At 46.9% G+C, this 15932-nt stretch overlaps 1 protein-coding gene across 1 annotated transcript in view; it reads right to left on the bottom strand.

The window, feature by feature from the left end:
• Window positions 1-15485, bottom strand: part of LOC120035175 (hedgehog-interacting protein-like) — a 47942-nt gene extending 32457 nt beyond the window's left edge. Inside the window, exons 1-4 of the mRNA XM_038981998.1 lie at window positions 14786-15485; window positions 10773-10965; window positions 5570-5714; window positions 3064-3265 (exon numbers count right to left, since the gene is read on the bottom strand). Coding sequence (XP_038837926.1) covers window positions 3064-3265; window positions 5570-5714; window positions 10773-10965; window positions 14786-15058 — 813 coding nt within the window. The 5' untranslated portion in view covers window positions 15059-15485. The remainder of the gene's footprint in view (window positions 1-3063; window positions 3266-5569; window positions 5715-10772; window positions 10966-14785) is intronic.
• Window positions 15486-15932: the final 447 nt, after the last annotated feature.

Consider the following 15932-nt stretch of genomic DNA (forward strand, 5'->3'; position numbering starts at 1 on the left):
TGACAAACAGGGCAAGTTTGAGAGAGGACTCTGTGAGAGAGGACTCTGTGAGAGAGGACTCTGTGAGAGAGGACTCTGTGAGAGAGGACTGTGTGTGGGAGAAGGGGTGACAGGGAATGACGGAATTAGCAGGCTTCCTACCGGGAAGAGGACGCCAGCAAGTGCGTTACACACACACAATCAAGTAATGACAGGAGGGGAAGGGGAGATTGGGTGTCAGGGAACACCCACGGTGCAATGAAGAGAGGAGAAGGAGACCCTCCCTTGCTCCCTCCCTCCGGCAGCATTGTGTCTGAGCGGGTCATCTTAATTGTCACGGGGGGGGGGGGGGGGGGGGGGGGGGGGGGGGGGTCTGCCGGGCCGGCAGAAGGAACCACAGAACATTACAATCACTGCATGTGGCAGCTAGGGGAGCCAGGGCAATGATAAACCCTTATCTTCCCCTCTCAGTGAGTCTCACTCCAGCCCCCCCTTCTCATCTCCCACTTCCCCTGAGGCTCCTGGGTGTTCTATCTGTATAGAGGGAACTATGTCCTGTTGATGCAGTGAGTAAACACCTCAGCCCCCCCATGGTAGCCCCCTCTGGAAGCCCCCCCCTAGTAGCCCCCCTGGTCCCCTGGTGCTGGGGGCCCCGTGCGGCCAGAGTCTTGTAGCAGCCAACAGCCAACATCACAGAATAGGACTCTGGGGGGCCTACCGGCCGGCCTGCCGGTTCTCTAGCCACTCTCTAATTGTCATAATGATTGTTTTATCCGCTAGCAGTTAGGTTTAATGATGATAAGACAGCAGGAGGGTCGTCCTGGGCTCCCTGTGGGCCTGTTTGCATGTCCATTCGCTGGGGTCCGCTTCACTCCCTGTAATCTCCGCTGTCCTCTTTCTAAAGGAACGGTGGGAGGCATGCGTGATAGATAAACTTCCTGTCCAAAAAGTGTGCCCCCTCCTCCTCCTCTTCCCCATTTCCCTATCTCTGGACACTATCAGTTCACTCTCAAATTCAAAAACTACAGCTATCGCCTTGGATACGGATAAACATCATCAGGGGCCATATGTATTAAGAGTTGCCTTTTAGCTCACATAATGACTTTGATTACATGGACAGGGGGAAAGATGATCCCAGATCAGTACTCCTTCTCTGAGACAGCTCTTGATGTAACTGTCAGTGAGCAGGGCTGGGGTCAGTTCCATTTCAATTCCAGTCAATTCAGAAAAGAAAAAACTAATTACAATTCCATTTCCAAATGTTCTTCATTGAAAAGCGTTGAAGAGAATTGGAATGTCATTGTACTTCCTGAATTGTCTAGAATTTAAATGGAATTGACCCCAATCCTGTCTGTGACACATAGCTAACAGTCAGTCTCCATGCAAAGTTATGTGGTAAGAGCTACGATAGCATTAACAGGTCCTAGCAGGTGAGAAATTGAAACTGAACCTGAAATTACATGGTAAATTATAGGCCATTTCAAAAGCTTAACAATCCTACACGGCTATAAAGATGATGTTTCCAACTACTGGACCTGACGCTGCATGTCTATGGTGCACACTACTGAGGTTGAAATGATGCCTACATAGAATACCGCTCCACTACACCGATCCTCTCCCCGGCTTCCAAGACGACGTCGATGAAAAAAAAGACTTCCTATTCAACTGTTGCCCAGAGGCTCTGCCAACACAAAGCTACGGAGGAGCAGGCGGGCGGTTGTATTTGATTGATTGTATTTCTTCTTGATTCGCTCTCGTGGGTGTGCTGCTCCTCTTCTCTCTTCTCCCTCTTCTCTCGGAGAAGGTTCCAAACCAAACGGCAGTATAACATATCTTTCAGGGGGGGGCCAGCCAACCCGAGCCCCAGCTCCAGGCCCCTCTCTCCTCTTCACCTCCCCTGTTCTCTGGAAGTTAGATTTCCATGATGATGTGGGAGGTCAGAGCAGACCAGACTGAGTGAGTAAATGTCAGATAGGTGCTAATTCTTTTCAGAAGTACCAGACATGCCAATGGTTTCCTGTCCCCTCGTTATTAGAACGGTCTCGACAGACACCAGATGTTTCTTTAGCAACCGAGGGTGGAGAGGGAGAGAGAGAGGGAATAGAGAGGGAGGGAGAGAGGGAATAGAGAGGGAAAGAGAGACTAGAAGGAGAGAGAGAGAGAGAGAGAGAGAGAGAGAGAGAGAGAGAGAGAGAGAGAGAGAGAGAGAGAGAGAGAGAGAGAGAGAGAGAGAGAGAGAGAGAGAGAGAGAGAGAGAGAGAGAGAGAGAGAGAGAGAGAGAGAGAGAGAGAGAGAGATGGTGCAGACAGGGTTGACCACTAAAAGACAGATACAGCTGGTCTTCCACTGTTGTGAGAGGGGCTATTGCTGTGTGAAATCATATCATACGACACCATTTATCAAAATAAAGTATTGGCCAGTGACGTGTTAGCCTGATCGTTTTTCATCTTGTGGGATTGTACAGTGCTAACCTATATGGAAACAGCTCGGTGGGGGAGAGTACAGAGTAACACTTAAAAAGCCATTTATCCACCTTATACGTATTAGCAGCACATTAGCAATGTTCTCAACGTGTGTGCTAAGCTCATTGAAAGATAACAACGTGTGAGTTAGCCGTGTTGGGACAATTAATAAATAGCTGATGGTTTTGTTTAATTGCTTAATGAAGTGTTGGACTGGCGAGCAGACTCCATGGGGGGGTTAAGTATGGAAGGAAAGGTATTGGTTGGTCGCAATTATCAGACGAGAGAGGTAGGTCTTAGAAGTAGAAATGTTTGAGGAGTGTCCAAGACTGTGTTCCACTCTCTCTCCCTCTCCTCAATGTTTGCAACACAGAAATAAAACCATGTAAGTGTTGCTTTCCCTCTGTGTCCGCTCGCTACATTGATAGTAAACCGTTTTGGTGTTAAAACTGGTGTTAAGGTACATTTACATTGGGAAGACACGGGGCGACCAAGTACCATCGCTTATATGTGAATTAGAGTTTGGAGCAGTCTTCAGGTGCCCCGATGGGTCCTGGTCAAAAGTAGTGCACTATGTAGAGAATAGGGTGTCATTAGGGATGCGATTGTGTTCCTCACTGACCTTGAGTCCGGTCTGCACCAGCTTGTGGATGTCCAGGAAAGGCTCCTTCAGCAGCTCCATGTTATGGGTCAGCACCCGGACGAAGCCCTCCTTCTCCAGGACAAAGAGGCGCTGGGATCCGTCCCCACAGTGCACCACAGCTACTGGCTGCCTCAGCCCACTCAACACCACCTGGGCACAGTAGCAGTTGTGCTTGTGCTTCCTGGGCGGCCGGAAGAGGAACGAAAGGTCAAGTGTCGCCGACGGATAATCCCGTTGTGAGAGGAAAGGAAGGAGGGAGATGGAGAGGAGAAAGAGAGAGAGAGAAGGAGAAAGAGCGAGAGAGAGAGTGAGCGTGAGAGACAGATAGAGAGAGCGAGAGACAAAGCATGAGAGACAGAGAGAGACAGATAGATAGAGAGAGAAGGAGAAAGAGAGAGAGGGTGAGCGTAAGAGACAGATAGAGAGAGAGAGAGAAGAGAGAGAGAGAGAGAGAGAGAGGGAGAGAGAGAGAGCGAGAGGAAGAGATGGAGAGAGAGAGGGGGGGGGAAGAGATGGAGAGAGAGAGAGAGAGAGAGAAAGAGAGAGAGAGAGAGAGAGAGAGAGAGAGAGAGAGAGAGAGAGAGAGAGAGAGAGAGAGAGAGAGAGAGAGAGAGAGAGAGAGAGAGAGAGAGAGAGAGAGAGAGAGAGAGAGAGAGAGAGAGAGAGGAAAAACAGAAAATACCCCCCACAATATACATACACTGATTGAGTTGACTTGACAGTAAATGAATACCAGTGATTTACAAAGTAAGAGTGAAGCAATAGCATGACACGATGGGAAGGGTTGAGTAAGAGTTTAGACACTTCCATAGGCAATGACTTTGATTCATGTGCATTGGGCACACACACATACATACGTCACTCCACGGGTGAATTTAGTGGAGCAATGCTTAAATGGGGGATGAGGGGTCTCCAGCTGTGCAACAAGTGTTGCGGAAAACCCCAGTTCACATTTGATGTGGGAAACAGAACATTCAAACTCCATTATACAACATCGCGACGGCTAGCTAACACATGAAGGCGGTGACGCTGATTCTCGCTCCTCACACACTTGTTTCAAGACATTCCCAATCGCTGGGCGTAATTTGCCATTGAGAGTCTGAGTGAAGGATGGATATTCATTGGAGGAAAAAGGGTGTCAGTTCAGTTATCTCGCCCCGTCAGTTTCCTGTCTGGTGCTATGCTGTCATCGTGACGCATGTGTCAAGTTCATACACATAGCAGATGTGCGCCCTCTCTCTCTATCTCTCTCTCTCACTCCCTGGCTCTCTCTCTCTCTCTCTCACACTCTGGCTCTCTCTCTCTCTCTCTCTCTCTCTCTCTCTCTGCCACTCTCTCTCGCTCCCTGGCTATCTCTCTATCTCTCCCTCTGCCTCTCTCTCTCGCTCCCTAGCTCTCTCTCTCTCTATATCTCTCTCTGCCTCGCTCTCTCCCTCAGGCCAGTTTTGAAGTGGGAGGTCTGATTAAGACGTACGATGTTAGATGACATCGGTGGTTAAAACCTGGCCCTCTCTCCTTGCTCATCATCTCTTGGCCGGCCCCAGGCGGAAGATGAGAAGGGGAGAGTCAGCTCAACAAGACTCCCTTTAGATGAGCGGCTGCCAACAGAAGCTCTATATCTCTCCTCGGCCATCCCGGCCATCCATCCTAGAGTTCAGTGCAATTACAATTACAGTGCTCTTTAGCATAGCAAGGGGTCATTACTAGAAACGACTAGAGTAGAACCCCATCAACCCCAGGAATGCAGACAGCACTTAGCTAGACATCATAGACAGACAGCATCAGCATAGTTTCTCTGGTCTGATCTGGTCTGGTCCGGTTCGAGATAGCAGGACGGTCAGTTGGTCACATGTCCAGCAGCAGCGCTCTCAGCTCGCGTCAGGGGGGCTAGAACGGGTCTGCGTCCCAAATGGCACCCTATTCCCTATATGGTGTACTACTTTTTACCAGGGCCCATAGGACTAGTGCACTACGTAGGGAATAGGGTGCCATTTGGGACGGGGAGCTCAGAGGCTCTCTCTCCACCGGAGCAGACAAAAGAAAGGTGAAAGTTTGTCTATGACGTACTGCTAGCTAGCAGTGAGGGAGGGTTGGCCTGCAGGGTAAGCATTTCCATTGTGTGGCCAAAGCCTGGCCCAATGCACCCTGAACAAACGGCAGGCTTTGGTGATGACTGGAGAGATGGGTGACGGGTAAAGGGGGGGGGGGGGGGGGGGGGTATCCAGACTTGGCATTGGCATGTCTCCCATGACCCTGGTTCATAGTACATATCGCCTAGGGCGAGACCGGTGGTGGTGGCCAGTCAAAGTGACACACTGGGTTCAGAGTGTGGAGATGCCACGATACACACTATGGCCTCTCTTTCCTCAACTCACTGAAAGCGTTATTTTTGGATGGTTAACTCAATATTTAAAAACCATACCTTAAATGCACTCTTCCTAACGTATACAAGTAAAAGAGATTTTGAAAGTGAAACGTTACAAACCTGTTGATGTCTTCGACTTTCTCATCTCCCAAGTAGTTGGAGTCCTGTCCCCGTGTTTGCTTTCGGTGGAAATCTGGGAAGCACAGGCCTCCGTCCCTCCGTCCGTAGTATTGACAGAACTCATCCACATCGGCTTGGAACAGCTCTGAAAAATACCATGGACACAGACAACGGCCCGCAGGCAGAGAAAGACGATTCAATTCAAGTGACATCACACCTCGTTCAAACCATGATGCAACATCATCCAACTTACCAGCGAGCTGAAGCTAAATCCCCTCCTAGTTAGTCGCCCTTAATTCATGTTTACGCAGATTTAGTTCCTTAAGTCTTCATACAGTTGTTTTTGAGAGTTGGGCTGAATGAGCCAAACCGAATCCTGGCTCGGCCTGAACAAGTGAAGAAAGGCTTGGCCAGACAGGCCAACTGGGTTAGAGCTGAGCAGAATGTGAGGAATATGCTGCTCAGACTGTTCCTCAGGTCTTCAACTCTGCAGCAGTGCACCACTGAGGCCCCATCCATCTTTACCTTTATTCTTTGACCCCTGTTGCTAAGGCTGTTTGACCCCTGTTGCTATGCCTCGCAGCTCTACCTCACGTGGGTGACTGCTGTGGATACCTAATAGCTTTCCAGATATTTGGAATATTAAGTAAAACATAGGCTGAAATTCTCATACAATTAAAGCACTGTTAGGTGCCAGTGCCAAATGGCACCCTATTCCCTATATAGTGCACTACTTTTGACCAGTGCCTATTTGGGCCACAGCCTAGATGCTTTCGCCCTCCTCAGCCCAGCGGCAGGCATATAGGCACAGCATGTGAAATGTGAGAAACTCTAATTCAAAACTGACCATGTTTAATTAACAGCCCAGTCTTCCAAACACTAACTTTGCACATTTTTAGGAGGGATAGAAATATTCTGTCTGCCTCAAAACCCAAATCAAGAAATGATGTTCCCAAATGTTGATTGATTGTGTTCCACTGCTTGCTTGTGCTTTGGGGAAGTTCAAAGCAAAAATGTCCCCATCACAGGGTTATTTCCCCAGACCACCTTGATTTCTCTTGGAGCTGCTAGTTGTACTGGAGCTGAAGTTGGTTCCACACCAGGGTCTGGGGCACAAAGTAATCTGGGAATATATCCTCATTAGACACAGCAGCCCCAACCCCGCATGATTGGCCACCTTCAGAGACCCACAGTCACAACATTATTCCAAGATTCTAGGAACCCCCCCTCCCCTTTCCTATTGTGCTAGCAGGGCAAAACCACTAACAGGGTGAAAAGAACGCAAGCAAGCAGCGTATCTTAAAACCTGCGCGTGACCTAAAAACAACCGTGCCAATATTGTTTCCCTTAACACAACCCTCAGAGGGGCGGAGGAGGAGAGCAAACACAGCAGTGATAAAAACACAAACAGGACTGTCTCTCCCCTCTTTCATCTCGCTCTCCGGCCCCCACACATCCCTCCCTCCATCCTGGCCCCCCCACACCGACCACAAGGCTGACCACACTACCACTGGAGGTGATAGGATATCCCACTAAACATCTAAATACAACACGGAGATCAAACACACACTCAGAACACACACACACACAAACACTCCCAGGCCTATGCCACCCACCTACTTTGTGCCTGCAGTTATCTTAACCATGCTGGTCCCAGGACCTCAGATGCAGAGGGGAGAGACAGAGTGGGGGGTGGAGGGAGGAGGGGGAGGAAGGGGTGGGAGACCTCTAGGTTAAAGTGAGACTCAGGCCGTAAATGTCTTTATGGAGAAATGAGGGCTAAGTACACAGCCTAATGGGGAGCTGGAGAGGGAGTTTCACGGGAGCAGGAGGACATTTAAAGACACAGTAAAGACTACCGTCCAGGTTTAATACTGTTGGTCAGCACTTTGCATGTGTTGATGCAGAGTACAGTTCTGGAAGGGTTCTGAATTTCATCTTTAGTGATATATACTGTACATGAGTCCAAAAAACGAATGTTTGTCAGTGCTTTATATTTGAGATTTAATTAAACATGTTCTTAAGAGGCAATAGTGATTACTACAAATGCAAATTACAGTTGAACAGAAAACCAACAAATTGTTTAAAAAAAAGTAGCTTAACCCCCCCCCCCAAAAAATACATAAGGACACAAATCCAGAAAGGGACTCTTTAATCCATAGGAGGAAAAACCTCTGTCAGTATCCAGAATGATATGTACTTAGAGGGCCATCTAATTTTAGACAATTTATGGTTAACTACTTCCATAAACATGTGGCACCGAGCACTGCATTCTCTCTCCCTCTCTCTCCCTCCACAATATGTACCAGTTTTATTGTACTGGCCTGGGGGGAAAAGAGAGAGAGAGAGAGAGAGAGACAGAGAGACAGAGAGACAGAGAGACAGAGAGAGAGAGAGAGAGAGAGAGAGAGAGAGAGAGAGAGAGAGAGAGAGAGAGAGAGAGAGAGAAAGAGAGAAAGAAAGAGCAAGAGAGAGAGAAAGAGAGACAGAGAGAGAGAGAAAGAGAGAAAGAGAGAAAGAAAGAGCGAGAGAGAGAGAAAGAGAGAAAGAGCGAGAGAGAGAGAAAGAGAGACAGAGAGAGAGACAGAGAGAGATAGAGGGAAAAAAACCTCTGTCCACATCCCAGGCAGTGAGCTAGCCTATAGTTCTGCTTCCATCTGGTTGTCTTCCAACACAACCTGGGTGGCCACCCAAAGTACTTGACATCTTGATGCACTTCAGCAGCTTTACATATACACAACCTTTGTAGAAAAATAAATGTGTCATTCGTCACCACATATGCTGATCTGTGTAGAGGGGGAGAAAGGGAGGGAAGGATTGATGGGAGGGGGGGGTGACTGACTCCTTCTCTGGCTCAAGCTCCTGGTATGAAGCTCTGGGTTTAACTCTAAGCTTTCACTGCTGTCTGTCAGCTCACTGGCTGCTCTCTCTCTCTCTCTCTCTCTCTCTCTCTCACCATCTCTCTCTGTCCATCTCTCTCTATCCCTCTCTCTCTCTGCCGAATACAACAGGAGTTGACCTTACAGTGAAATGCTTACTTACAAGCCCTTAACCAACAACGCAGTTTTAAGAAAAATAAGAGTTAAGAAAAATATTTACTCAATTAACTAAAGTAAAAAATAAAAGAGCAACAATAAAATAACAATAGCGAGGCTATATACAGGTGGTACCAGTACCGAGTCAATGTAAGGGGGTACAGGTTAGTCGAGGTAATTGAGGTAATATGTACATGGGGGGGGGGGGTTGATGTTGATAGTGCTGGTGGTGGTGTAGAGCCACCACATGTGTGGTTGAAACTGTTCTCTGTTCAGCAAATCGCGAGCAGATTTAATCTGCCGTGGCGACACAGATAGGAAGAAGAATTGGCTGGGGGCAAGCAGCGGCCGTTTGATCACAAGGAATGTGCACTTCACTGGGAGGCACAGCAGGCAGGTAACAGCCCTTCAAAGGCCCTACTTCTGAGGACGGGGAGCTTTCAGGGAGGGCGGCCTATCAAGCAGGTCTCCTATCATCTCACAATACCATCCTATCCAGGAGGAAATGGCATGTCATGTCATCTCCATGTCATCTCCTCGCTTATTCCACATCGGGAGGAGACTCCCTCCAGGGCTGGCGTTGCCTTGCCTACACGTACGAGGGAGCAGTTCGAGGGCCGAGGCGAGGCCCAGGTCCAGCGAGGCAGCTCTGATTGTGTTTACGTTCCATTGAATTTATCACCAAGGAAAACAAACTGATGGTGTGAGTGGCGTTTTTTAAACAGGCCGTAGTTTGTGTGTGTCTGAGGCTGTGTGTGAGGAGCTCCCTTGGTGGCGCGAGGTGTCAGAGCCGGTCATGTCTAGACCGTAGCCAGGGTGCTTACAGCTTACACATCCCCAAACAGCACACAGCACCGTCAGGGGGCTGACGTCAGCCAGGGCAGCTCAGGAGGGCTTGCCAAAGAAGGACGGGGCCAGGGAAGGAAAGGGCCATAAAATCAATCATTTTCAGCTCTCTGGCAGATTGTAGGGGCTTTGTTTAGGGCGTGTGGTTATGTGTGTGTGTGTGTGTGTGTGTGTGTGTGTGTGTGTGTGTGTGTGTGTGTGTGTGTGTGTGTGTGTGTGTGTGTGTGTGTGTGTGTGTGTGTGTGTGTGTGTGTGTGTGTGTGTGTGTGTGTGTGTGTGTGCGCGCACGTGCACATGTGTGTGTACACAATTTATGTCTAAATTCCATAGATTGAGGAAGAGTTTGAGTAAATGTGAGTAAAGAAAAGTAATGTTCCTTAAAACACATCTACAACCAGTCCAAGTGGGACTAAAAATACTGACAATGCTGCCACACTCAGAAATCTATAAAAAATCCACAAGTATTTACACATTTGTACAACTCGGCTAGCGCAATAAATAAATCCTGTCCACCTGGTGCAATAAAACAACGTCTTGTACCGGGTTGGTTTCACCTGCAGTCTGAGGGATGAGAGAGAGAGAGAGAGAGAGAGAGAGAGAGGAGAGAGAGAGAGAGAGAGAGAGAGAGAGAAGAGAGAGCGAGAGAGAGAGAGAGAGAAGGAGAGAGAGAGAGAGAGAAGAGCTCCTGATTGCCAGGTCTAAAGTGTGTAGTCAGACTAATTAACAAAGTGCTAGGCTGATGGCTGCAGTAGGCAACGTCTGCCAGGCAGGGTGGGTAGACTGAGACGAGGCTCTCCCAGTGTTTGGGGGCGTGAGGCAGGCAGGCTCTACCACCAAGTGGAGGTGAGGTCAGATGAGGTAAGGCTACATAAATAAATATTCCTTCTTGAGTCCTTACGCTCCACTGCGTCTTGCATAAGTAAAACCAAGCTACCTATATGTTCAACACTGTTTGCTGACTTTGAATTGGGGACCTTGAGGAGACCTGCTCAGAAATGTAATATTGCCTTATTCAGACATTAGGCTGTATGTAGTGTGTCAGGAAGTCAGTAAGAGAGAGAGAGAGTGAGATTGAGGGAGGGAGAGAGTGAGTGAAAATGAGAGAGTGTGAGAGAGAGAGAGAGAGAGAGAGAGAGAGAGAGAGCGAGCGAGCGAGATTTGTGTTCATATGTGTGCCTCACTCCGCCTATACAGTGTAAGCACTGACTGAGGTAGTGATGGTACTATCATCATCCTTCTTGGTTACCTGGTATATCTTAGTGGTAGGTGTAGTAGAATGGTTACCTGGTATATCTTAGTGGTAGGTGTAGTAGAATGGTTACCTGGTATGTGTCCGCGGCAGGTATAGTAGAACTCTCGGCAGTAGTCCTGGCAGAGGCGTGGCAGGTGGGGCTCCCTGAGGGGGACCTTGTCCGACTCGGGGGAGTGGAACAGCACTTGGGCGTTGGGCGAACAGTGTGCACACTTGATCTCTTCTAGGAGACGGCTGCACTCCGTGTTATTGGTGGAGAAGATCTAGGGGGAGGGACCACACGCAACAAGGAACAATGACTGATTAAAATACGGACTTAGTGAGCATTAATGTTTTACACCTCAACATGGCTTGTAATTTGCTGGCATGTCAGCGATATTGTATAATTAAGCAATAAGGCCCGGGGGATGTTGTATATGGCCAATATACCACAGCTAAGGGCTGTTCTTATGCACGAACCAACGCAGAGTGCCTGGATACAGCCCTTAGCCGTGGTATATTGGCCTTATACCACAAACCCCTGAGGTGCGTTATTGCTATTATAAACTGGTTACCAACTTAATCAGAGGAGTAAAAATAAATATTTTGTCATACGCGTGGTATACGGTCTGATATACCATGGCTTTCAGCCAATCAGCATTCAGGGCTCGAACCACCCAGTTTATAATAAACATTATTGTAAGACATTAGCATGGAGATGATATAACCTAACTTTAATTATCCACCGCTGCAGCTTTATTGATGGTACACTGAAAAAATATTCTCCAGAGAAACTAAGCCCACACCAAAATTAGACTTGATTACCTTTTAATGTCACTTTTTAAACCCAGAATACACGGCACTTTCTGAGAAAAAGATTATCTCCCTCACAACTTGTTTACCTAAGTGTACAAACAGTTAAGTTCAAATTACATTTCATATGTCAGGGCGGCTGGGGCCAAAATGGATGGAGCCGAATTAGAGGGTTTGAAGCGTTACTTAGGTCGCTAAACAAAAGTAAACAAGAGATTTAGACCCCAGAAATTAGCAGGGATTATTTACGTAGCAAATTAGGTGTAATAAAACACAACGTAATCTGTCCTGCATCCAGACATGTGTGCTGCTTAGGCAGCAGGCAGGCTGGTAGTGCTTTGCACTGTGTGAGGTCCGTCCGTGTGTAAACACCAATTTAGAGATAGACAGGCACATCATTCCCGCACTGGTATCAACAAATTAGCAGTCTGTCCTAGTCAATTAGGCCTACAGACCTGAGTCCAACATATGGACACCTCTCTCTCTCTCTCTCTCTCTCTCTCTCTCTCTCTCTCTCTCTCTCTCTCTCTCTCTCTCTCTCTCTCTCTCTCTCTCTCTCTCTCTCTCTCTCTCTCTCTCTCTCTCTCTCTCTCTCTCTCTCTCTCTCTCTCTCTCTCTCTCTCTCTCTCTCTCTCTCTCTCTCTCTCTCTCTCTCTCTCTCTCTCTCTCTCTCTCTCTCTCTCTGTTCAACAATAACCTGACTAGGTCTGGAAGAGAAAGCTGCTTCTTAAGGATACGGCCACCCTGCGGTCGTGTTCGAGACCGTTTTGTGACCACAGGTTGAACACAGGCCCTTTGGTTGTTTTATAGCCCCTCAGGACCACGACTAGAGATGGCCAAAGAATGTTTGTTCTACTCCTCTTACCGGGACAGTGTAAAACACGGGTGATTAGGACTTGCCAGAAGCACACACAGAGGTTGATAAACCTGGCTATAAACAAGCAATAAATATACTCATACTAATACCATACTAATAAAGAGGGCAGAGCAGCTAAAAGCCGTTAGCCTTTAGAAGTGTTGACATGTCAGCATTAGGCAGGGTAGGCTTAGCTTGGGCTAAAACCTGGTTGTCCAAGTCTGTGTGTTTTACTTACTCTCAGTCTCTGTAACTGAGTGGTCAGGTGTGGCTCAGTTGGTAAGAGATTGATGCCAACAACGGCAGGGACGTGGGTTTAATCCCTGCAGTATACAGATACTAAAACCAATCCACTCACTGTATTCTAAGTCATTTTGGTTAACAGTGTCTGCTAAGTGGTACTGTATATGTTACTATACTATTACTACTACTAACCCCTCCAAATCTATGTGAGTACTACCGCCGTGGGCATGCCTAACCGCCCGCCCTCCTGCTCTAAATTGCCCATTGATTCGGCGTGCCATGGGCTGGCACGCCGAATCAGTCCATGGAGAGGAGCATTTGTGGGCTCTCAGCCATACCCTGTGCCCATATGTTGCTGGGATGGGCTCCAATATTGCCATCACCACAAACCAGAACAAGAGGACCTTTGTTTGTTGTGTTTAGCAGCAAAATTTCACCACTGACTCGCAACTCAAAAGCAGAGAAAGATAAATTCTCAGTCAGTAGGCTCGATCCCGGGTCTGTACAAGCGCTATTATAGCATTACTGGGGGAACAGAAATGCAAGGGACACAAGTCTCCGAAGGTAAACAAACCGACCCACACACACGCACAACATCCATCTGTGTGACATACCTTGGCATGTGGGGGGAAATGTGTCGTAACACATCAATAACACAAGATTGCCAGTTCACATGAACAGCCCAAATGCAAAATGCATTTCCATAAGCTCCTTTATGGTGGTCGTTGTCCTCCTCACAGAGACTTGATCAAAAAGCCAACGTGTAAGTAGCTCACTGTAGAGGAGCAGCTGTTACAGGAGGACTCATTTCTTTGATAGGATCTGCACAATGGCTTTTGTCAGTGAAATTGCCGGAACAAACATATCAATGCACAAAGGTCACACTTGAAAACATTTGCTTGTCATTCAATCTTAGACAATGTGGGCTGCACAAGCCTCATAAGGTCTCACCATCAGGAATCACAGGGAGAGCGCGAGACCACCACACATAGCCCCTATAGAGAAAAGTGGCTGTGCTGTAGGCAACACTAAGACTGGTGTTAAAAATCTTAAACAAAACACTTGCCCTTTGGGAATAGGTGTAAGTTAGTGAGGGATGGGTGTGAGAGGAGGGAGTGAAGGACAAATAATACCCTCTCAGCAGCCTTAACACTTGGACAGAGTGGAGGGACTGAGGGGGGAGACTGATGTTCTCCAGCTTCACCCATTAGTGAAACTAACAAACACAATGGTGTTGTTATTATTCTTTTGCCATAAGCAAAAAGAGCTCTGTGTGTGGGCAGTGTAGCAGGGAGGAGAAGTCTTGTTCCGTTCAGTGTTTTTCCTCCTATTTGCATGACTTGAGCAAATTAAATGACGCAATGTGGCTTTTTGTCACAACACAAAGTGAGATACCACCAAGCCGCATATGTCGATTCGTTGGGAGCGGTTTACATGAGAATACGGCGAATTCTACCGTGAACTCCACGTAGCCTATGAAGACTGTGTTATAGATTTATCCATGGAGTTAAACATGACAATAATTAATAAATGGTCTACAACGGGCATCAGCGTAGGCTATGTACAGTAAACGCGCACACTCTGTGCAGGAACTGATTGGAAAGAATAAAAACATAATAACATGCAACATTGCTGCAAAATACATTCTAAGTGCGCTGACAAACATGCCACACGTGCGCATAACCGCGGTGTGGGATGCAAAGAATAACTTAGTAGAATTGAACGATAGTCAACGGTGCTGACTCACTTGGACTGCGCTCGTGTGGTGTTATTTTGAAGCTCCGGGATGAACGTAAAAGGTTATAACATTACCATGGTAACACTGTAACGCGTTGGACACGCTCGAGACCAACAATCAGGAGGCTTATATCGTTCCCCACTTTTAAACAACATAGTTGGCTGATAAATCATGTTCATTTGTTTTTACAGTATTATGGATTTTCTACATATTTAATGTGACTGATAAAGAAACCTCAAAAACAGCCTAGAGTAGCAGGACAACGCCAGAATGTGTAAGTAGGCTACGGTTGAATTTTCCCCTCACAGTCCCACCTCCCTCATATATCGTTAATTCTACTACTGTCAACAACAAGTCGAAATGACACACAACGCAGTAAATACATTCCCCGGGGCGTTTGGCATTAGCCTACAGACAGCTCTCACAATGAAAGAATGCAACGAGCCCAACATACCCTGGCATCACGCCGGTGGACTATCTGATAAGCAGCACGCCTGGTTGGGCAGCATGACACACGAGGGTACAACCTGTGACAAACTTCCCCGCTGCTTGCACCGCTGTCCACTGACAGTTTTCGTTCCCTCTTCTTCAGTCGCTTGGGCATGCTCCCGTCGTAACATCTCCTTCTCCTCGGGCTTATTTCCCCCTTCTCGCCAAATTTCGAATCCCCACATTCCCAAACGTTGACTGCAATAGCCAACACGAGTACAAATTTCAAATGCCTCATATTGAAAAAACGTTGGAACCAAAAGATATGAGAGAAATCACTGTTGAAAGCAACGGTGCAAACCTACAAAATACTCTATTCTCTATATTTATATATGCTGTATCACAGGTAAACGATTATAATAATTTAGTTTAATAAAGATATACGCATAAAGTAATCAGAATTAAATATTTGCTAAAGAAAAAAATGTTATTTAAAATAAATTAATGGTAGTGCTGGTTATGATGGCATACCCCAGAAATACAAATGTTTCTCTCGTAAAGAAAACAAAGCAAATAATAAGCAAACTCTGAGAATTTCAGTAAGCTTAATTTGTGTCCTTCCTTCTGATTTAAAATCCGTTTCAGCACAGTGCATTGGGTCAAAAAAGTAAGCACAAAATTGTCTCTCACTAGATCCTCAGAGCGCTCACATGTTTCCCCTTGCTCTTTCCTCCTTCTTTTTAACCAGCGCGCGAGAAGAGGAGCGAGCACAGTGACGTAAGACAGCACGAGTGCGCGCACTTGGCTGTACACTACTGTGGAACGGAACGATGAATACCTGACTGTCAGCACTGGACGGGCTGTCGTCAGTGATAGCCTACAGAAGAATTGAAGAGGTGAGATTGAGAAGTCAAGTGCACTTGAGAATACATTCTAGAAGTGATTCTTTCTAGGATTGTAAAGTCTATTACATATGTCGTTTCATGTGTATTCTGCATCCCCTATCTATAGCACTTACTTGATTATATATTTTGGGAATGTGATCTACATAATGGCAAGCATTAGCCAACACTAGGTTACATATCTTAATGTAAAAGTAAACACAAGTAAATCCCCCCACCAATTCTCTGAAACATTAACATATACTATTTGTATTTGTATTTATTATGGAT

The sequence above is a fragment of the Salvelinus namaycush genome, chromosome 42 (genome assembly GCF_016432855.1).
Source record: "Salvelinus namaycush isolate Seneca chromosome 42, SaNama_1.0, whole genome shotgun sequence".
Lineage (NCBI taxonomy): Eukaryota > Metazoa > Chordata > Actinopteri > Salmoniformes > Salmonidae > Salvelinus > Salvelinus namaycush.